Source organism: Molothrus ater, chromosome Z (assembly GCF_012460135.2).
Source record: "Molothrus ater isolate BHLD 08-10-18 breed brown headed cowbird chromosome Z, BPBGC_Mater_1.1, whole genome shotgun sequence".
Classification (NCBI taxonomy): Eukaryota; Metazoa; Chordata; class Aves; order Passeriformes; family Icteridae; genus Molothrus; species Molothrus ater.
The window spans coordinates 49,752,657-49,776,505 of NC_050511.2; the positions used below are offsets into that span (position 1 = coordinate 49,752,657).

At 38.7% G+C, this 23,849-nt stretch overlaps 1 protein-coding gene across 1 annotated transcript in view; it reads right to left on the reverse strand.

Moving 5' to 3' along the window:
* Positions 1–23,849, reverse strand: part of SVEP1 (sushi, von Willebrand factor type A, EGF and pentraxin domain containing 1) — a 115,214-nt gene that overhangs the window by 38,558 nt on the left and 52,807 nt on the right. Inside the window, exons 13-31 of the mRNA XM_036403612.1 lie at positions 22,917–23,038; positions 21,198–21,306; positions 19,124–19,312; positions 18,558–18,791; positions 17,877–18,038; positions 17,006–17,167; positions 15,979–16,140; positions 15,346–15,440; positions 14,130–14,226; positions 13,388–13,501; positions 12,435–12,548; positions 11,370–11,571; positions 10,117–10,274; positions 8,820–9,021; positions 7,996–8,171; positions 6,520–6,644; positions 3,037–3,160; positions 2,339–2,509; positions 73–246 (exon numbers count right to left, since the gene is read on the reverse strand). Coding sequence (XP_036259505.1) covers positions 73–246; positions 2,339–2,509; positions 3,037–3,160; positions 6,520–6,644; positions 7,996–8,171; positions 8,820–9,021; positions 10,117–10,274; positions 11,370–11,571; positions 12,435–12,548; positions 13,388–13,501; positions 14,130–14,226; positions 15,346–15,440; positions 15,979–16,140; positions 17,006–17,167; positions 17,877–18,038; positions 18,558–18,791; positions 19,124–19,312; positions 21,198–21,306; positions 22,917–23,038 — 2,892 coding nt within the window. The remainder of the gene's footprint in view (positions 1–72; positions 247–2,338; positions 2,510–3,036; positions 3,161–6,519; positions 6,645–7,995; positions 8,172–8,819; positions 9,022–10,116; positions 10,275–11,369; positions 11,572–12,434; positions 12,549–13,387; positions 13,502–14,129; positions 14,227–15,345; positions 15,441–15,978; positions 16,141–17,005; positions 17,168–17,876; positions 18,039–18,557; positions 18,792–19,123; positions 19,313–21,197; positions 21,307–22,916; positions 23,039–23,849) is intronic.

Sequence of the window (23,849 nt, forward strand, 5' to 3'; positions counted from 1 at the left end):
TGCTCAAACCTAAGGGCACAGGAGAAGTGTGAGATTGTCACTGCATGCAGCCAAATGTATGGCACATCTTACCAAGGCATGATGGTGAAATGCTGTTCCAGCTTCCATTGTCCAGGCAGAGCATCCTGGAGTCACCCAACAAATAGTAGCCACTGTTACAGTGATAGGTAATAGTACTGCCAGCAAAAAAGTCCTCAGCTGAATAATATCCATTTTCTAAAGTTGGAGGCACTCCACAGCTGATTCCTGCAAGGTGGGTGAAAAGAGGGCACAGGCATTAGCAGAGCAAACACAAATCATCTTCAGAATAATTCCACATGAGAGCCATTACCACATGTTTTTCTCTGCAGCTGTACAATCCCATTAGCAAGAGGGCCCAGTCCTTTTCTGAAGTAGCTAATCAATTCCAGGTCTAGCAGAGGGTCTTGTTTTCTGGGCATTTTTCAATAAGAGTCTTAGCAGGACTTTCCAGCTCTTACTAAGAAAATTTTGCTAGCTCTTGAGGACACATCTGTGGCTGAGATCTGAGCAGATGCCCTTCAGTCACAGAACACTTCTGATAAGAAATAATCCTTGGTGAGTTATAAAGAAAAAAGAAAACTGAGTTTGCCTTGTTGTTGTTACTTCCCTTTGCTGAAAATCAGGCTCAGGATTGTTGTGCTTAAACACTGCAGAAGTAGCCAACAGAGACTGCTAAGAGTTACAGTCCTGGCCTGAGATGAGGGAGTGCATGAATAATGGAGAGACTGGAGCTGACTTCACATACAAACCTGGGCATCCCTTCGATTGACTAGAGTAAATAATCCCATCTGATCCCAGTTGTGACAGCAGAAATCATCCCTGTACCTGCCTGCCAGAGGTTTTTATTTATTCTAGCAGAGTTTCTCCTGTGCATCCTTAACTCAATCAAAAAGGCTTAACTTATTCCAACAGCTAAACACAGCTCATCTTTGTAGATACACGGGTTACAGCAAGTCCTAGTCCCCTAGCTGTGTGCAAGGATCATGCAACAAGAATTTAAAGCCTATAGTTATGGAAGCCAAGTACTTGTTGGGAAGGAATAGAGCTGGAGAGTTTGTAACAAAGACAGGCTCTTAGGCACCTGTGGTTTTGGGGGTACTTAGCACCAAGAAGAGGAAAAGGATTCTGGTGGGTGAAGACAGTGATTACACTGAGCCTGATTCAGTCAGTACTTTTTCAGGCCTACACCATTAGTATAGCCTGTAGTTCATTATGCAGGAAATAGGCATCTTCAAGTAACTTTCATTCATCAGGTCCTTGTGAAACAGGTACCTTAAAGGCCAGTGGGCAAGTCTAGTCTTCATCTACTCAGCCTGTTTGTGGCAGGTCAGCCCTCTTCTGTCTCAGTTCTGTGCTCAGCAGGTAAAACTGCTTGGCCCAATGCAGAGAAAAGAGAAACACTAACAGGATTCTGGTGGTTGTCACAGCTCACACACCAAGAAAGTGCAAAGCTGTTTCTGCCAGTGAGCTTTCCTTCTGCCCAGCAGGACTTGCTTTTGGGTAAATCCTCATGGGCATGCTTTTGTTTACACAGAAGATGAGACTTTTGCTACAAATTACTGAATAAAGAATAAAGAGGAAGACATTAAAATTTAGATCAAACTGTTTTAAAGGCATTTTTAACAAATTTGATGATTTCCTCCAAACTACATATAAGTTCTAGGATTATGCAATATCTGCTTCTGGAGCTAATTTACTATTCTGCTGAAATGAAAAATGTAATCAGCTCCAACACAAGCAACTGCAGTCATATGTGCAGTCACAACAGAGGAGGACCAAAGGAAAGGAGAAAGCAGGAGCAGGAATCATATAATCAAAAGAAACTTGGCAGCCTGAATGCATACAGCTCACTTTCTTTGAAGAAATCCGGTAAATCTTGGAGCACTTCCAAGTCCTAACAGAAATATATGCTGCCTATAAAGAAATTAGGTCATGATTACTCAAGTCAAGGCTTCTACTTCAAACCAGACATTCTCAGTGACATCTAAAAATTACAGAAATATTTTAGCATTTCCTGTGCATCTTCCACACTCCTAATGCCACTGGGGAGGAAAGTACCAGATTGCTGATCCAAATGGACTAATTTCTCTAACAGCCATGGATGTTAGAAACTGGCTGAAAAACATGTAAGAACATGGTTATGATACAGTTTCTGCTCAGCAAAACATGAGTTTAGTTTTAAGCATACATGTTTACGCTGTAACATGAATGGATTCAAGAGCATGACAGCTGCAAAAAAACCCAGGCCATGAATAGTGATAGGATCCAAATAAACAGCAGGGTTTCCTAATCCGGCCAGCTCACTGAGACAACTCACTTTCACATCGGGGAAAAGGCCGCGTCCACTGTCCCAGGTTAAGGCAGTGTTGAACAGAGTTTCCCACTATCTGGAATCCTGGGTCACAGGAAAGGCTCACTTTTGACCCTGGCTTTAAATCAGCAGAGGAGGCCCGCAGATGAGGTATGGATCCTTGCAAAGATGGACAATCTGTGAAAAGAATATATGCATTCAGTAAGAGGTACAGCTACATGCTGAAATGAACAAACTGGTTATGTGATTGTTTGATCCCGTATAAGTTTACCCAGGAAAAAGCTTTCAGAAATGTTATGCATGCTACATCCCATGGGTCCAAAGGGTTTTGAGAATCATCAACATATAAAAACAGAAAAGGAATCTACAGAAAAAGAAGCGAGGAGGCAGCAGGTATTTTAATACTATACAATAATTATTAGAATACAAGGCAGGAATTTTTTTTTTTCTGATCCACTACCATCTTCACTCTTTTCCCATCTCAATTCAGGAAGCAATAAATTTTTGTCATAGATTTCAATGAACTTTTGTTACAAAACCCCGGAATTTGAAGAATGAAGGACTGCATGTTCTAACTGTCAAATTATCAAAATAATTTATTCAAGGTTAGTAGAGCAAAGGCTGCAAGTTTGCTAGTTGACCCCATAAAAGAGTCTTATAGTGTTGCTCAGAAAAAAATGGGTTCTAGGAAGTAAAGTTCTAACCAGCACAAAATATACTCTTGTAATCTATCTTCACTCTTCCAACAACTCCTGGCAGGAAATCTGGCCAGGCTAGTACATTTCCTTTTTGCAGTTCTTCTGGACAGGATGTAGCCAGAGATTCTACCTATGGATTTAAAAAAGTTGGTTAGATGATGTTTAAGGACAATGTAGGAAAAGAATATTAAAAAAAATATTCCCTTCATGCGTGTATGCAGCACTAGAACAGATGCTTGAGGGAGTAATGCTCATCTTTTCTAGCACAAGAGGTTCCTGGCTGAAGTACTTATTATTCTGTTCTTATAAACCATCTAGATATGGCTGAGTCACTACCTGAAGGACTACTTGACATACAGACAAGGTATTGAACACAGTTCTTGAGACACAATTGCATTTATTAGTGTAAAAGAAGAACACATCTACGTCACAGAAAAAGACAGTAATGAGGCTGCAACCTGAAGAGAACACTTATCTATTTGCAGAAAATGTCAAATAGGAGCCAAGAGGAACTTAGTGTTCAAGATCTGGATCCTGAAAACTGCTAGCCCTGCACCATATAAAAGGGACAGAAACACAAAAAGGAGAAGCTTAATAAGGCAATTAGTTGTTTCCAGAACACAAGTTTTGTGAACTGAATTAACTAGACTCTGTACAACACTGTAGGCAAGGCCCAACCAAAGTGGGATGGGGACATAAATAAAGGAGTATAGAAACAGGAACTATATAGGTCAGCTAAGTACAGGAGAAACAAAGGATCACACTATTAGACCAATAGCAGATTGGTATCTTGAAAGAAGATCTGGTCATATGTCTTGGATAGAAAAGTTTTCTCAGATGGGTGATAGCCTTCTGTCAAGTTTCCAGCAGATAAATTCAACCAAGAATAATATTCTACAGTGTCTGTCCTTGTGAGATGGAAAGGTACATGATGAACTTTGGAGTGATTTGTTCTCATATTGTTCCTACTCTGAACCCATTGAGGCAGATTGGACTTTTAGCAGTCAGTTAGACTTTTATACAGTCAGTATAGGTGGAGAAGGAACCAACATTCTCTGTTTATTCTGAGGCCATTTCAAAGTTCTCATTTCAGCAAACTGTGCCAATGGAAACTGCTTAGGCCAAAGGCTGCAAACAAATTGCAAGGGATCTGCATGAAAAAATTTCCAATGTAGGAAAAACAAGTTTGGGAATCAGCGCTTCCAAGCCATATGATGAATGGAGGGCCAGAAAGGACCTCACAGTTCCCTACACACAACTCATATTTCTGTTGCTGCCTATTCAACAACAAAGCTACCAGAGTGACAGTTTACCTATACAAAATTAATGTGCAAGTGAATAAACAACTAAAGCATGTATGTAAAATCTTAAAGACTAGATTCCACCATCCTTTATTCACTAAGCAACCTATTCTGTCACCCTGCTTTCCTTTATGGCTGAGAATAGAAAGTTAAGACTTAATGAATACTTCCAGCTGGCCAGAACAAACCTAATGATTACAGATTACAATAGCACTTTACTATTCCAAGCTCTGAAATAAATGAGGTAAAAATTGTATTGGAAGCTTGACTCAGCTTCCTGTCTGGTGTTACATCCGTCTTTTCAGATGAGCAACACGGATACTATAAATGAACAGCAGGATTTTCTTCCTTGTCCTAACTGTTGCATCTGAAGCAAGTGGGAATTCAATCAGACCTGTCATTTAAATAGGGGCAACTACTGAGAAAGTTTCAGAAAGTTGCACTTAAAACTCTTTACCAGTGTGCCCTGTAAAATCACATGTACGCTTATCAGCTTCAAAACTGCTAGTGAACAAAAACTGGTAAGATCTGATTGGCAATGCAACAGTTGGTGACCCTAAAAGTCAAGAACTGTAGCAGATAGTTGGGTGGTTTTAAACCCATCAGAGAGGCAAAGTAGTAAAAATACAGAAAAATAAACGGAGGAGACATATGGATGCTGGAAGCAAAGATTCTGCTTTACTTTTTTTCCTATTCATGCTATTATTTCTTATTTGGGTCGGGGATAACAAACAGCTATAAACCATCAATTAGTGATGCAAATTTAAGAAAAATCAGGAAAAGAGCAAAACTTTGTAATCCAAAGATTCTTCCTCAAAGAAATTTCTCTAAGATTAAACATTTGTCTTTGTTGTTCAAGTGTTATCAATAGTTTAGCACTTCTGACCTTCAGGGTTGAAATAGTAATGAGCAGGAAGCAGTGATGGAGCACTGTCCTCAGGTTTGCAGATAATATCAGACTGGTGATAATATCACCAATCAGTGTGCTCAAGGACAGAGTTGCATGCATAGGCACTTTGACATGCTGGAGTAAAGATAAACTTCAAAAACTCAACAAGGAAAAATGGCAAGGAAAAAAATTCTGAACAATATAGGTGAGGAGAGCCAAGACCAGTAAAAGAACTCTGTGGAAAAGAACTTAGGGATTCTGGCAGGCAGTGAGCTGAGTACTGGCCAGCTGTGCACTGTGCAAATATTGGGGACCAACAGCATCCTTGGCTGTGTGAATAGGGTTACCATCAGAAAATCAAAGAAGTGATTATTCATTCTCAGTGCTTATTAGATCACATCTGAAGTACTGCATTCCATTTTGGGTAATTCACAGCAAGAAAGATACTGACAAGCTGGAGCAAGCTCAGAGATGGGATGGAACATTTGCCCTGGGAGGAGAGCTTGGTTCAGCCTAGAGCAGAAGCAGCTATGGGACATCTCTCAGCAGCCCTGTGTGTACTGGGAGATGATTAGGTACAGACAGGCTTGTACAGCAGTGCATGGTGGAAGACACAAGCAGTAGTCATAAATGGAAGTGGGAGGTCCCAACTAGGCATAGAGAAACAAATTCCACTTGAGGATAACTGAGCACTGAAGCTTGGCTCCCAGAAAAGTTGAGGGATTACTGTCCTTGCAGACATCTTTCAGTCTTTATTAATTTTTAATTCAGTGGAAATTTGGTGCTGCCAAGCTTTTATTTTAGGTACCTGAGTAGGTGTAATTCCATATTAAGTTATCCTGCCCTTTCAGACTTTTTCTGGAACCATAAAGCTCAGATTTTTCAGTGTCTAATGCATTGACTGAAATTGTGATGTCTCCCCTCTGAAGTTTTAACAGCAGAATGAGGAAACTGTATGTAGTCTGAAAAACAAGCACTTTACTTATTCCACTGAATTTCTCTCTCTTCTAGCAGTACTGTTAATTTTTATGCATGATTTCCTTCCTGTTTTGAAGCCACATACTACAGAAAGGCTCAATCAAAACAGAAGATGACTCAGTGTTGCTTTTACCAGGCTTAGTTCTGCTTAAAGCTACTTTACTAACTACATTAAGCTTATTACCCTAAGCCAGAACTCCATCTGATCCCACTGACTTCTGTGGGAGTAGGGGTGTCCCCAGTATGCTGACCTAGAGTGCCTTCTCAAATGTTCATCCTAGGTTCAGAGCTCTCTGCTCAAACACTGCACTCAGGACTTACCTGCTGTGGAGAAAGTACATAGTCCCAAATGTTGAGCTGGCTGATGGAGCCCACAAAAGATTCAGCTGGGTTGAATCCTTCTCCTTTTTGATCTTGCTCTTGACCCAGCACAAGTGCACCACCACCTAAACTCAGAATTTGAAGAGGGATAGGAAACAAAGCCTTACAGCAGGGATCCCATAAGAAGATTAATAACTAAACAAAACAAAAATTTTTGCTGCCCTATGTTACTTGGATTTTGCAGTGAAGACCAGCCACTTTCAAACTCTCTCAGAAAAACCTCTTGGAAGATTTATGTTAGACTGAGATAGGTCAACCTAGCAACTTGGAAGTGACTGTCAAACTCACATGGGAGCAGAAATCACCTATGGCTGCTTCAGGAATGATATTGGCTCAATGAGATCACTTATAGGTCAGTATTTGAAGCATAACACACAGCAACGTAAAATACAGTTTTGAGCAGGTGGGGCCCATTTTACAATACCAACTTACAGTTCCTGCTTCAAACAAAATCATACAAACTCATACAGATCAAATGTGATTCTATACCCCCCTTGTGTGCCATGTCTCACAGCATTAACTACCCTCAGTGTGGGAGTATGATTCCATACTCCCACACTGTGGGTAGTTAATGCTCTGAGACATGGCACACAAGTTAAATTTATTCACCTTGTCCATTAACATGTGAACATGCATCTTCTACAACCTAGGGTATGTGGACAAGGTCAAAAAGTAATGGAGACAGCACACTTCAGTCTTATCTCTGGAGAGAAATCCAATTTAAGCGGGAAAGACAGGGGCAAATGCAAGGGTCATGGACTAAAATGCTTTAGTACTGTATTTTTTATTTTAATGAAATAGTATTTTGAAATTCTATGTAAATTTGGATGGTGGCAGTATGCAAACAGTACCAAAACAAAACCTCTTTGCAGCCAAATGATACCAAGCTTTTCATAGCTCTTTAATGCTGAAGATACTATTTTTTGTGCCCTCTGATCTTATACTATAGATAACTGGTCACAGGAAACAATGAAATAGCAAACTTCACTTGTTAGAAAAAAATACAAACATAACTTCAAATATATGCCTGAAAAGAACAGGAAAAGGCTAAGTCAATAAACGCTGAACACACGACACATATGTAAGGGAAATGCCCAATAAACTTTATTTTGTTGAGTTAGACACTTACTCTCACAAAGCCATTCCAGAACCAGCCCTGCAGAGGTTCCTTTGTGGACTAAACTGTGATGTCCATAAAACAAGCTACCTACCAATATACCTCAGAAATGTGCATTTTGTCTTCAGTGATGCTGAGTTCGGGGAACTGTCCTCACAAAATAAGAACAGCAAACATGAGCTTTTCAGAAATGCTGAACATGTGCATATATCCTAAAAACACCGAAACATTTCCTTGCATATTCTGAATAAAAACAGAACGAAGGCAACCAAATGTGGTATAATATAAATAAAGCATACCAGGGATTTTTGATCCGACAGAGAGCCCGCTGCCTCCATCAGACAGTTTTCCATCGATGTACACCTTCCACGCCCCATCCCTGCACGTCCACGTCACTGCAATGTGGTGCCAGTTACCATCGTTCACTGAAGGACAGTCTGTTATCTTCTCTTTCCCATTCACATAAAGAACCCAGCTGCAGGGAAGACACAGCACACTCAGCTGCATGCAGCTACCTTAAAAGCATGGTCTGTCTCCCATGACTCAAAGAAATGTTATTTGACTAATAAGATAACAGGCATGTAATAACTATCATGTGAGAAATCTCTCTTGAAAGATCATCACAGAGCACTTGGAAGTTGGCTATCATATGCAAAGCATGGTGAAATGAGTGACATGCTTTTGTAACAAAATATGAAGGCTCAAGTCATGGCTGCATAGTGGATTCTTAAATTTTTCTTTTGAGTCACACTGGAAGTCACACTGCTTTTGCAAAAGTGCAAGTCATACTCTGCGTTTAGAATCATGTGAGAAGTACTTTGCTGAGCTCCATTTGTTCCACTCATTGTCTCAATAAGCCATTAAGAAAAGATGTGAATATAGTACAGAAAAAAAAATGTTGTCTAAAGTCACAGCTCTCTTGCCATTACTCTTCTATAGAGCAAAAAGTGATGGGAACAAAGCAAGAAGAAAATAAAAACAAAGAGACAACTCTGTCAAGGGAGTTTGGATGCAGATTTTTCTACCCCAAAGTAGGCAAAGCTTACATTCAAACTTCTGTTCTACACTTCCTTTATCAATCCAAGACATCTGTAAGCTATAGAAAAGCAAAACTGTGATTTACCCATTGTAATCAGTCAGAAGAAATGCATTATCACTTCCATTTTCTACCGCATAAGAAATGGGAGTCCCATAGTTTGTGGTGTCAGTGGATTTCATCCAGAATGTACAGGTGATGTCACCAAGAGACGGTAAAATACCATCAAGCATGACATATCCATAGATACCAGAGACTTCAAAATCAAGATTGAAACCAGAGGACTGTTCTGCAACAAAGACAAAGAGTATTCAGAACAATAGTCACACAAACATGGAAAGAGAATCCAATGAAATCTAAGCAAATGCAATAAAGTGGATTGAAGTCCTGCACAAAAAATATTCACTAATTTGAATAGAGATAGAAAGAACTTTTGGTAGTGTAACATCAGCCAGCATACAGAGCTTTCCAAGGCTAAAATACAGTGCTTGAAGACAAATATCCAGAAGACACTGTTTATCTAGCAATAACATGAACTGAATCACTGACCTGACATATCCATCTACCATCTACCATCCAACAACATAAAGAGGTATAATCACCTGGTTCCATTTAATCAAGTTTTGAAGAAAAAACCCAAAACAACTCAAGATTTTTCCTGTTCTGGACTTACTGAAGTACACTGCCTGGTATGGGACAGCACTTCTTTGCTACTGTTCAATGCACAGTGACATGCTTTACAAGTATGCTACATGTAATGTTATATAGTGGAGCTCTCCTGAAAGGTGGGTGTTAAACTCTGACATAGGATGGCAGGTGTAAATGTCTTCTACTGTCTTTGGGAAATCAACATGGCTTCTGTTTAAAGATTCACTGGCTACTTTATAATTTTCAGGGAAAGGGATTTGAGCCTTGTGATCTCCAGTATCCCCCAGGAAATTGTGCTATGGGTGTGACCCATGCCACCTGTCCACAGCAAACTTGATACTCTTTTGCCTGTAGGGAACTTGATGCCTTTAGGACTTCTGAAGCTAAGACTACCCCTTACTAATCTCCAGCCCTGTGATACAAGGCCCGACACAAAATACAAGAAACAGAAAGATCTACTTAACCCAGATAAACAGAGTAAATACAAATTAAACTCAATAGACCTATGGGGTATTAAAAAGCTAGAACCATGCCTTAGAAAAGTGAAATGACTCAGACACATGCTGTTACTTGTCTGCAATTACACTTATTAATGCTGCAGTCACACACTCATCCTCTCACAGTCCCACCATTCTAGCTACTTTCTGAGGAAGCTGTATGAAATCAGCCCAGCCAGTGAAAATCTTGCACAGAGACTTAGTCAAGCCACCTTTTTCTGAGACTTAGTCCTGTGTACCTGTTTCACACCTGCTGCCTGTAAAGCCAGGGGGACATTTACAAACGTACGAGTTCAAGGCATCCACACACGTGGCTTGGTTTAAGCAGGGACTGGAGGCACAGTCATTGATGTTCACTTCACAGTTCTGTCCTGTGTACCCTGTCACACACAGACACCTATGGAGGAAGAGAAGCACACTTCAAAGGTGACAGCCATCATAACAAAGAGTTCTGGCTATGAGGCCAGATCTGCCAATGAGAACAGTATATAACAATACTAAGAAAAAAAAACAAACAACAGATTATATACTACAGAATTAATGGAATTTTATTTTGGTCATTCCTCTTAAGCATGCATAATAAGCATGTTTAAGAGGTCATTTCTGTTAAGCATGCCCTCTATTAGCTGCATAATAACACGTCTAGACAGGGACAATACAATATTTAAAGAGCCTGCATTTTTTATATGAAATAATGAGACATAACCATTACACTTCCACAAGTAAAACATACCTCTTACATACACAGAATTAATGATGAGAGGTATTCAATTTTTCAGATAGTCACCTTTATATATAGGGAAAACCAAGCCAGTATAAAACTGATACTTGGAAAACCAAAACTGATACTTGGAAAACTAAAACTGATACTTAGAAAACCAAGGTGCTTGAAAGGCACTAAAACTTCTGGGGCTTTTGGGAGGGAAATGACTAAACTAAACACAGATGTTAATAGCTGGCCCATCTACCTATACAGTGATCTAGGATATGACACTTCTGATGGCATTTGTAGCTTCTGATCTGAGTTCAGATACCTTAAATCATAAAATTAAATAGCTGGAAGTTTCCACTGGGGTTTGTATTTTAACCTCTATTGGCTCAGTATGTACAGCTATCCCTGTCCTTCCAAGCTATAGAAATGTAGTATTAACAGGTACATAATTGGTCATCATGTATTATTCCAACAGAAAGCAAGATAAGCCCCTGAAATTTGGAAAAATGGTCATCTTTTGGAAGATCAGTATTAAAACCATGCAGTCCTACCATGCTTACATTTCAAACTCTGCATATTTTCTTTGCTGTTTTCCTTGGAATTTTTAAGAGTCAAGACACTAGGATATATTTTCTTGTCTTTTAAGATCTCCTTCTTCATAAAGGGACCACTTATTTTGGATCAGGCTGCCAAAATATGCTTGTTGAAATCTGAGAAGGCTGAGGCACCTCACAATGTCTGACTTTCCACATTATATTACATCAATCATCTGTTTTTCACCTGAAGCTGTTGATACCATCTCTGCATGTAGCTCCATTCCTACAGGGTCTGCTGAGACACTCATCAATGTTTCTTTCACACAAGACACCAGTAAAACCTGGGAGACATTTGCAGGAGAAACTTCCAACTCGATCTTCACAAACAGCCCTATTAAGGCAGGGGTTGGAAAGGCATTCGTTCATCTCCCTTTCACAGTGATCACCTGAGGGGGAAAAGAAACCAACAAAGTAACAGCTCTGGATTGAATTAACCTAAGAAAAAAGATTATTAACCCTTCTCCTTTTTTTAAAGGATGTAGCTGATCTTCTTAGAAAAAGCAAACATCAGAGTAACCATGCAGGTTTGGAATTTACTCCATTAACAGAGGTTAAGTAAACACAGAAGAATTATGGGAACCATGTTAACAGTTACAGAAATAACTGTAGCAAACTGTCAAATTTAAATGTGACTAATTTGGGGTGAACCAGGAAATCACCTGAAAAACTATTCTGAGTAAGTAATGAAAACCTGCTATAAAAGACATTTGGCTGAAAACTAACTCTAAGGAGAGATGTGAAAGCCAGAAACATGTGACTCTGTGATTTATGATGTGAAAAAGGCCCTATGTCACAAGCACTGCATGTGATTTTATAGTGGAGCTTTTTGGCAACAGCTATGTGTATTTGTTATAGAAATCTGTAAAAGCAGACTATGGGATTGGGGAGTAGTTTTAATATAGACCATTTTGTCTACTGTTATAATATTTTTATTTTTAAATAAAATTAAAAACAACAATTTGAACCCATTAAAATGATGTTGTTAGTTCCTTAACATCACACAGCAAGTTCATTGCAAAATTAGTAATTGAAGATCTAGCACTTAGAAAATCCTTCTGAAGTCACATTTACACTGCGGAGAATCTGAGAGACTAGATGGACCTAAGGAACATCCATAACTAACATTCATATCACCATGTAATATATGTATTGCTATATAGCAGTGGGATGGAAATACTTTGGGTAGGGTAGGAAGACACATTTTTTGGTCAGAAAGAGTAAAAGCTGACTTAAAGAGAACAACGTGTACCTGTGAACCCTTCTGCACACGTGCAACGGTAGCCATTCTTGCCATCAACACAGTGGGCTCCATTTAAACATGGACTGGAGCTACATTCATTTATGTCCTCCTCGCACAAGAGACCTTTGAACATGCAGGATTACAAGGCATGATCAAGACACAGTGACAGACTGTATGCTGCAGTGACTGGATGTAGACAACAGAACAAAACCACACCACAAGCATGACAAAGGTTACCGAGAGCAGGTGACAAAATTGCATGATTGACTGTACTACTGAAACACTCCAAAGATAATCTGTGTTATTTAGATGTTGGAATCAATATGCAAAGTCCACTGTGAATCTTTATAATGTTTAAAAACCCATCCAGCTACTGCTAATGTTGACAAATGTATAGTCATAAATACGAACGGTGGGGGAGACCATTTCTAATGGAAAACACAGCACCTTATTTTTGATCAAAATCAACCCCTCAGTAGTTTATTCCATACTTAGAAATCAGGTGCTGTTTTGGCCAGCTATTCGAGTGTGTTAGTGTCCCTGCAAATTTCAATACCTTCAATGTGCATGAGAAAGAATATAATCAAAAGTCCACTCACTTATTCCTAAGGCTACAGTAAAGGAACTGCATAAATGCTGTGTCTAGTCTCACAAGCACCTCCCCTGTTAGTATTTACTAATTCCCTAACCCTTATTCCTCTTTTCAGACCAGAAATGTCACAAAGGAGAAGGGTACATACACACACACACAGACACACACACTCCCACACCCTGTCCTTGGATGCTTGCCCTTGTATTTCAAAACCTATTCACATATAGTAGAACCTTACTCTAAGCTGTAGATCATATTGTTTTCCTGTTATAATTGGATGTGGAATGACACAGCATTTGAGCTTTGTGTTACTTACTTGGCACAGAAACCAAGCCTGTCCGAAGAAAAGCTATGAAGTGAAACAAATTACCTGAATAGCCTGGTTGGCAGTGGCAAACAAAGGTCCCAATGCCGTCTTTGCATATTCCATTGTTTTGACAAGGAGATGATTTACACTCATCAACTTGTGTTTCACATTTCAAGCCTAGAATGCAAAATAAAGGACTTAGAATTGGAAGCCAAAATTTAAAATTCTTCAGAAAAATGGATGCCATGACTATCTAATGTAGGAAAACATGATTAATTCCCTACATTAGCAGACATTCAGGTTTATCATCTTTTCATTAGGTTATGCTTTAACACAGACCTAAGACAAATGTTGCTAGAAAGGTGTGATGCACATTAGGCAACAGACTTCAGCTTCAGAGAGGGGCAATCAAAAATAACTTCTTGATAACAGCTGGATTATAAGATATCTCTTTGATTTGAAGCAACTGGGTAGCTAACACTGAAGACAAGTACAGGCTCTGTACAGGTAGAACTAGCTGTCAAGACTGCAAATTTCTAGCTTTTGTTAATCATAAATATTGCCAAGTGATAGGATTTTCACATCCACCAATTCCATTAAAAGAAATCCCATTCAAAACCTTTTCTGCAAAACACAACATAATTCAGCAAGGACATGAAGAAGTATCTAATTTTTATATATTCTAAACATGTGATGCATATTCCAATTAGTTAGGCTTATGCTGAAATGCTTTGCTCCTTAAAACATCCTCATTTTAAGGGCATCATGAAGTAGTAGCTACTTCACCTGCTTCCCAGTTTTTTACCTGTATATCCAAGTGGGCATATGCAAATATATCCACTTCCTAATTGCTTGCATGTCCCATTATTGTGGCACGGTTCCAGGAAACACTCATGAAAGACCTGCCAAAGGCACAAATGATACACTTACAGCAAAGCTGGCACACAATACTCTAGTTTTAAACCATATACCCCACTAGTCACTCTGGAAAGGTGGGATGAAAAAGTCACCAGCTTTAGCTTCTAGCTCCTCCTCTGTATTCTCAGCATGCTAACCATTTGTGGGTTTTTTCCTACTGAAAAATACAGCAAATCTGAATATTATTTTAAAATTACATTTTACTTAACAAAATCTCAAAACTGTCTGAGCTATGATTCACAGTTTTTATTAAACTACATTTATATGCAAGTTCTCCACTTTGCATCCCTCTACATCAGCTATTGCTTCCTGCTACTGGCCATTAGGTGGCCTGGCAGGGAATTTAACCATGTGGCATTATTTCTCCTGTTCTTGCAAACCGAAATTCATCAAAGCCCTTAAGTTAATGGTCAACTAAAACCACAGGAGATTAATTTGTCTCCTGTCCCTGTGTTATATAATAGTTCAGGCCAAATTTGTCTTGAGTCAACTTTGCTCCTTTTTACACAATTCCAAATTCCAATTCAATCAAAGCAGTCTTGTCAAGAGTTACAGACTAGAGGTGAGAGGCTGAGGGCAAGGAGGCATCTCCAGCAAGCACTGTCACTAGACCAACTTCATTTGTATTTCAGAGAGGGTACTCACAACAGAGGGAGCTCTGCTTGTGTCCTCTCAAGTGTATCTGTGTTACAACATGTAAACTCAAGATTTTATGTCTGAGGCGTAGATGTCTGGTAGAATTTTCTGGAACTCAGCATATGGAAGTCCTCAGATGACTGAACACAGTCAATATACTTTTTCTACATTGATTGAACCTCTTCCATGTAGTTTACTTTTCTTTTACAAATGCAATAGGTATTTAATACATCAGGTGAAGGCTGTCAACAGCTGATGCCACTTCCTCTGTTCAACGAAATTGCTTCTATTATTACAAAGAGAGTTTGAGTGTTCCCCTCTTAACCATTGCTTTCATCTCTTCAGGAAGTAAAGTCAGCAAAAGAATTACAGTTAAAAAGGTCTTACTTGTTTACTGCTGCATGAAGTGCTTTTTCTTTCATTTGAGATAGCACTGGAAAATAACACTAAAATAACACTGTCCTTACCTGACTGCTGGCTTTATACTGCTTGCTGATATTTTCTGGGAAGGCTGGTACCATCATTATACTTTCCTCAGCTGCTGAAAAAGTAGAGCCAAAACCTAAAGAGTAAAGATATGAAAGCACTGTTAATAATGCTGTGAAACAAGGTCCCTATTCCATGGGGGCATTAAAACTGCATGTAAGTAATGTGCCTAAAGAAATGCTGAAAAAAGTGAATTTGATAAAAAGAAACTTTACAGTACCCATTACAAAAATATGTAAGGACAAACATTTCTAAAACACATACATGTATGTACACAAAAAAATATTTTGTGTCTTTTTATATGCAGTTACAGGCATGCATATACGTATTAGTGTATATTTATATATATTTCTCTCTATAGTATATTTGTATAGTACACATAGGAAATGTACACACACACTGCTTATGTATACTCTGTTTATTGAGCCTTGGCATGCATCAGAGTTAGTCTTAAAGTCAGAAGCAACACCAGTAGGCAGAACCAGCTGAGAATTTCACTGCTTGAAAACAGAGTCCAGAGCGTAAGTTGGATGTTTTCTGTTAGGACTACTTCTGGCTATATGTTTTAGATGTTCCCCTTAATCACTTTATGCAGCAGAGATTATTTGGCTTACTTGAACAGTCGGTGATGGATCTGGCACCAATAATGGTTGTTGTTCCATAAAAGGGACAGGACAAGCAGTAGGACTTCCCCGGGTCTGGTTGATAGTAGTCTCTGGGACAAGGGTAGCAAGGTGTCAAACCTGTACGAGAGAACTCGCCTGCAAGACATGGTACTGCAAGAGGAAGGAAACCTTTTTGAGCGACCTGATCTCTTGCCCATGCACTTTACTTCCCTCCACCTCTTTATTATCACTTTTTCTTCTCCTGTCATAGTGTCTTCTTAGACTTAAAAGGAACAAGATGAAATCTGCCAAGAATTTGCAACTCTGGGAAATGTTAATTTAAAATCTTCTGTGAGAGGCTATGTTGTTCTCAAAGGATTATGGCAATATCTGGGAAGTATTTAATTCTACTACTTTTGCTGCTCTGGAGGCAGCTTTTAAATGGAACTTCCCTTTTGTCTTTCACACCTGTTTTTTTGTTATTGTTTGGTTGGGGTTTTTTAAAAATTTGTTTGTTTGTTTGTTTCAGTTGTTGGTTTTTTCCCCTTCAAGAAGAAATAAGGACAAAGACAAGACTTTTTTGCACCTTGAATCCTTACAGACTATTTCCCCGGGAGTTCTTCTGGCAAAGCTTGCCAAGGACAATTGAGGAGAACTGCTTTGAAAAAATTACTGAGCAAACTGTGTTAGAATTCAGAACTTTTGTATAGAAAACAAGGGAGAAATTATAGTGACAATTTCCTTTCTCTTCTGTAAGGAAAAATTTTCATTTAGGTACCCATCACATATCTCATTTTATTCCTTATTATATAAGAATCAGAAGGATTCTGATTCTTATATAAAAAGAAGGAGGGGAATTGGTAACAGGAAATAACCTATCATTTTGATGGAAATATTCCTTGGTCTACACTTAACCAGAATAGGAATTCAGTTTCAGGCAGATGAATTGGATAACATTAGCTGATATTTAAACAACAATTTACACATTTTAAATATTTAGTCTAAAAACAAATTCATTATCCTTTTTGTTACAAACCTCCACAAGCTGAGACATCCACTGCACCTCTTTTTACTGTTGATGTATTTTCTGGACAAGAGATGCAATTCCTGGATCCAAATGATGGCTGATATGTTCCAAGTGGACATGTTTCACACGTCTCAAGGCCATTAGGTGAATAAGTTCCCTGCTTGCACTGAGCTATAAGGCAAAAGAGTTCAGAAAGTTTGAGCAATGTCCAACAGGAAACAGGGCTTCTGATCTCTGAAAATAATGTTGAAATCACAATACACATCACAAGGAATTTTATTTCTGGAGCACACTCTATTCTGAAGGACTTAATGGGTACAAAGAGCAAAAAAAAAGACTGTTGTGATAGGGTACTGATAGTGCAATTATGAATTATTAACAAGTGAATTCTCTGTAATCAGCCTCACAGACTGCAACTCAGTTACTCATTGTAATCAACAAAACTAATGGCAATCAAGTCAATAAAAATTAAATCAAACTAGCTATTTCCTTTTCAGAAGAAGTCATGAACACATAGTGGTTCTGTGCTGTTCAATGCCTCAGCACCGTAGGGTAGGATGGAAAGTGGCTGGCAAGGATGACAACGGAATTATTTTAAGTGTATTAGTGTCTGAAAAATGCAATCACAGAAATGAACTACAGAAATGAAAGACAGAAATTAAACAAAGCATCAAAGGCCAACTCTTCTCAGAACCTCCGCCTGGGTATCCTGCATGGTAGAGCAGTGATGAAAACTTAGATATTTCCATATGCATTAAGGTGCAATTAGGACTGCTCCTTGTTTCACATGCTAGCTTCATTCCAGTACTTCCACCATGGGTCCAGAAGGATGTCACCAAGAATTCACAAGTGGCTGTCCCAATAAGACAGAAGTCCCTACCTTTGCACTCGGAGATGCTTCTAGAGTGTAGATACTCAGTATAGCTTCCAGATGGACAACTTTTGCATTCCAGCTGCCCTTCCTCATCTTGATAGGATCCAGTCCAGCAGCTTTCACAGGTAAGATGTTCCAGGGAGTAATAGGTACCCAAAGGGCAGTTGACTGTAATGTAATGTTGGAAACCTAAGTTTCCCTCAGAGTGAAAAATCATACATACCTCTCTTGCCCCTGGAGTTCCCATTTACTCAAACAAAGTTTTTATGAAATGTGGCTCTGTTCCCCAGCAGGTGGGGAGATATCTGTCTGGAACACTGGAAAGATTTAATTATGCACAAGAAATGGAATCCAATATCCACCTTAGCTACACATCACTCACAGGACTACAGGGGTTAAAAGACTGCATATCAAGCACTGTTTTCTCTGTATGGCCAAGCAAGGATATGCCTGATTTCCCCCTGGGAGTGGAATCCTGGGTACAAAGCATCCCTTTTCCACAGGCCTTGGTTAGGAATATAAACATCCTTTGGAAGTCAAACTGTGCAAAGCATTTTTGCAGTTTATTGTTATGGGAGACCACAAACACTGGACTGTGTCAAATCATAACCCTCTGCAAACATCCTCTAAAAGCTTGTTTTGCAAAAGGATTTTAAATACACATAAGAAACAAGTTATCTGGCTTACCACACATTCTCCCTCTCAGCACAGAACCAGGCCTGCAGAAAAGAAAGGCTTTCTCGGTCTCCAGTGAGTTGGTGTCAGCTACAATGAGTTCAGATGCAAACTGAAAAGAATACATAGGTTCCTTATTGAGAGTTCTATTCAGCCTGTTTGTGATCATTTCCAGAGTTTTAAGGAGCCGTCTCTGGTTTTCCAGTTCCACTGTATCATTCCTTTCATCAGGCAGTGGCACGCTAGCTGGAATATAAACAGCAAACACAAAAAACACAAAAATTTTGCAGTCAGCACTTCCGGCATACTCTGGAACTTATCATGAGTGCAGTGCTAAAGCTTGTCAGTGGAAAGTGAAAAGGAGGCCATGTGCACAAAGCTCTCCATGACAATGAGGCTGTGATCTTTCCCTCAAGAAGAAAGTATGTGATGAAATGGGGCTATCAAATGTGTCCAGAGAACTGCCATCTGCATCTTCACCAGGCTTCTGTGAGCTAAAGAAGTTTTATTGAATCTCTCAGAGACACAATTTTTAAAAAGAAGGAAGCAGAAAAGTTTGGTGTTTTGACTTGTCTCACCTGTGATGTTAAATATTAACTTGATTTTTTGGTCAGTCATTGGAACATTCAGCTTATGCCTTTTGACCCGAGCAGGTGCTGCTTTTACAGAGGCAGAGAGATGCTTGGATAAATCTTCCCCTTGTACAGCATCAACAAAATCACCATAGGAATAATCCAGGTGGTTTGCTGTTCCCCAGCCAGCAGGTCCTGTGGGACATTAAGAAGAAAACAAAAAAGAAATCAACATCATGTGGAAAATAAGAACCTTCACTTATTTCTAAAATACAACTCCAATATAATCTGTCTGAAGCTCTGGATGACATGCGTTGGCTTTGAATCTGTACAAGTGGCCACTGTACCTGAGTTTTTACTAACGAAAAATCTTACTTCTGACTGATACCTTAGAGGTCCTGAGTCTGGTGAAATTAGTCAAAGCTTTAAAGAACTAGTTATAATAGTCACATATTGCAATTCTTTCTCTTCATGCCTTGCATGAACCCTCACATGCACCCTCATCTGCCAACAACTTCTTCAACAATTCCATATTGCCTTTGATTCCACCTCTTGCCAACTTACAGACAGCATAGCCTATGCCATGTCTCCACTGCATCTTCTAACAACTCCTGAACAGTTCTAACATTGTCTGGCCTCTCAGAAAAGGCATCACCCTATTTGTGTATTACCCCCAGACTGGCATTTCTTGTTATACACAGTGAGTCAAATTCACCCTTCTCTAATGTCCTTCATCACTCTAACATGATTTCAATCAAAATATTTTCTGTACATAATCTACTTTTTCATGATTACTAAATCTAGAGGGATGTGGTCTATTTCATTGATCTAGATTATTTTTTAAAAGACACGAAGACAGAAAAAAAAAATCTGGTGATTATCTGTTAGCATCACAAATATTATGTTTTGTTTACAGTGGTAACTAGGACAAGTTAACTCCACAGTTTAATATTGTGTGTTTCACAACTAATTTTCTAAACTGCTGTCCCTTATGCCTTGAAGAGAGTTCTCTCCTGCTTCCACAGTGTAAAATTATGAGAAACTCCTGGAAAAACAACAACAAGGTTATTTTGGTAAGAGGTTGACATGAACCAGAAGAGAATAGGACACTAAATTCCATGTCTGTAAGTGTTTTTTCCACATGCCTTTACAGATTAGTTCCAGCTGTCATCAGCATTCATTCTTACCCTGATGACAACTGCAGACTGAATGTCCAGACCTGCATCATGTCTGAGCACAAACAAATGCTCTCAGAGTGAAGCATTACAAAAGGTGAGCATAAGCAGGAAGTTCTAAGTAACTCCACTACAAACCTGTGCAAGAGACACAGTCCTATAACAGATCCTGATGTGGATCTGCCAAAAAGCCTCCTGCTAAGGTAGGTAATGTAAGTTCTCCACTTTCAGCTTTTCTGCTCCCAGCACCCCTATGGGACTCAGAAAGGCCAAGAATAACAGCAGTACAACACGGTCACTAAGCCATTAAAAAATGGACTGAAAATGACAACATACTTACTTTGGCATGAACCAAAGTGGGAACAACCACTAGGATGGTTATGGCTTTCACTCTGATATTGCAACAGTCATGGTGCAAAATCTGCCTGTGTGTGCAGGAAGTATTTTCACAGCAAATAAGCCAACTTAAGCGCATACAGCTTTACACAATGAGGATTCTGTGGAGATCTGAACTGGCATCACAGATGCTCCTCATCTTCTTAACAACTTCCAAATCTATTTATTGTAGCTTTTCAGTATTTTGGTTTGAAACTATGTTTTTAAGAAGTTCCTTTTTTCTAGGCTAACCAAGCAGGTTTCTAAGACTCTGTGTGTGTGTGCTTTTTTTCCCTCCCCACCATAAGGCATCCCAGGAAATTCTACTCCACATTATATAGGAAGCAGCATTGATACAAGATATCAAAAAGTTCCACAATATTTTTATAAAACCTTTTATGCAATTGCTTATTATCTTATGAGTACCACAGTTACTTAAAAAAAATTTAAAAATCTCACTAAAGACATTGTGGCAAGAATCATGCTGCTTTAAACCTGGATGGCTAAGAACCTATGGAATCAATAATTACCAATGGCAAATCCATTTTCGTAATCATAATTATATTCCAAGCAGTGTTTCTGTGTCTGATCTTCCAATCTGCAGTCAATATCATCAACATCATTACAGAATGATGGGACCTTTCAACATAAAGAAGAATAACTTTAAGAACATAAAAACACATAGCCCTCTCCCCTGACTTACAAAAACTTCTAATTACAATGCAAAGTACTGGTTCTGTCAGCGACACTAGATTTCCCCTTTCATGTCTCTTATAACCCTGACGAGGTCTGGTGGAAGACCATGTTTTATTGATACAGCTTGGAAATAAGAAAGCAATTTACATAAGTACAATCTCTTCATTACAGGAGATCTTTTTTTTTTTTTAAGAGAAGATGTCAATTCATTACTCATACAATTAGCCACTCCTGCATGCCAAATCTAAGAATACAGAAATGAATTCAGGCATTTTTCTCCCTGCCAAAGAGGACTGGAGAACTCATATTTATAAAGCACCTGTGTTTTCTACAGCTATGTTACTTGTAATTCTGTCAGGTTTAAAACAATGCTGTCACTTTTTTCTAGCTTTCAAACCTTACTTCTTCAAATTCTTGGGAATAGTAATAAGCATATTCAAAACAGCCTTTCTAAATGTTTTTCAAGACTGTTGCATTTAAATGTAAATGCTTGGATAGATCACTACCCACTTTTTTCTTATCTTTTACTTGCCAATAGGAATGGTCCAAGCACTGGAACCTGGTAGCACCAGGGAAGGAAACAGAAATAAAACCAATCAAGATTTCTCTACTGGAAAGAACAAACCCAAATCAGGGCAAGTGAGTAACAGACATTTATGTCCAAGTGTTAGACATTGCCTGACATGTCACCTAACTTTTCAGCCACTTGACAAGTGTTACTGACATATGTTCCAAAGCTGCAGGAGTTTGCCCATTATCTGTATGTGCTAACAATGTTTTTTTTAGTTAGTAGACAACCTTTTATTAGAATATGGGCTGTGTTCTGCAAAAACACCTGTACATGCCCAGTTTTCTCTACTGGAAAAATGATGTTGCACTAGGCCTGGACATCCACTCCTGGGATCAGAACTCAACATTCTGCTGGTTCTGCTTCTCAGATGAGGAGAGATTTGTGGATTAACAGGGGAGATTGTGATATTGAAGTGGAGAGCAAGAGTCACAGCAGAGAAGAAAGACAGGGCCTGTTCAAATTCAGTATTGTGCAGTTCTTAATGATAAGAGTGAGAACTCAGAAGCTCATGAAACCTGATCAGATCACTGCTGCTGGATTTCAGTGCCTGGAGGTACACACCAAACATGGAATGTATCCATTTGTACACGTGTGTGTTAATTCGTACTATTTGGTTATATATTATACATATCCTATACAAAATGCATTTATTTTATCACATCCAATTTTCAAAAACAGCACTGAGGGGACAATTGATTGGGGGTTTCAAAACTACACAGGTTCTCTTTGGAAGCCTACTGAAAATCTTGGATACTTGCATAAATTCTGTCCTGTACAAGTCCACATTGGACACCAAACTGAATTACATTAAAATGCCAGTGAACCATCTTTATTTTTAAAAATAGCTTGTTACCCTATGAAAAATCTCAGATTTAACTTAAAAGCTTCTGCTGTCAATTTCCTTCTAGAAAATTAGTTATTTGGAAAAAGTAACAATATTTTTCAAGAAGTATGCAAAGGGAAGGAGTATTTACTAACCTACCATTTTACCAAGTGCACTCTGAAATGCATCAGTAAAGCTGTTTAAAAGATTGTTGTCATCACATCGTGTTGCTTTGTAGAGCATTTCAAAGGATTTGAATCCATGATTTGCAAAACGATTTACTGAAAAATGTTGGAGAAATAAATTTTTATTGATCAGTGCAAGAGTTTCAGAACTAAAATCATGACAATTTAGGCTAAAACTGAAATACAAGAAGGTAAGTGCAGTCTTTGAATCAGCAATCCAATCACTTACATCTCAGTCAATGATTTGACCCTTTGGCAGGCATGACATTTACTAGAAAAGTTAAAGGAAATTAAAACCCAGGTAACTTTTTTACTTCAGCTTTTTCTCAATGGAAGAAAACAATGAACTGTCAACTAAACTCCATGCTGACTTCTGAGAGGAACGCCATAAATATGAAAGTCTTATTATTAATGCTGCTAGACTAAATATAAAAATTCTTGTCCAGAAATTAAGCCAAGTTCTGAAGTGTCCAAGTGACGGATTTTGAATTGGCAGCTCTGAAACATAACTCTAGTTTGTTCATAGCTGAAACACTGATTTTTATTGCTGAAACCAATAAATTGACTCTGATGGAAGTGGATGCAACATGGTACCAAGACTGGCTTCAAAGGTAGTTCTAATACATTTATAATAAAAATGTCACTAAATGTGCAAAATTCCACCACTGAAATTTTGCATGTGTCCCTCTCAAAGAGAACACATAAGCTCTTCTAAACTGGTGGTAATTAGATATGTAAGCACAACACACACTGTGAATTTCAATCAGTAAATTGCAAAGACTGTTGTATTCCTACTAAAAAGACACTGATAGTGTTTGTTAGTAAACTGTTTCAATTAACCTGTTTGTTTTGCCATCGTTGTTATTTTGTGACTCCTGGAATTGAAATTCACTGCTACTTTTGTGAT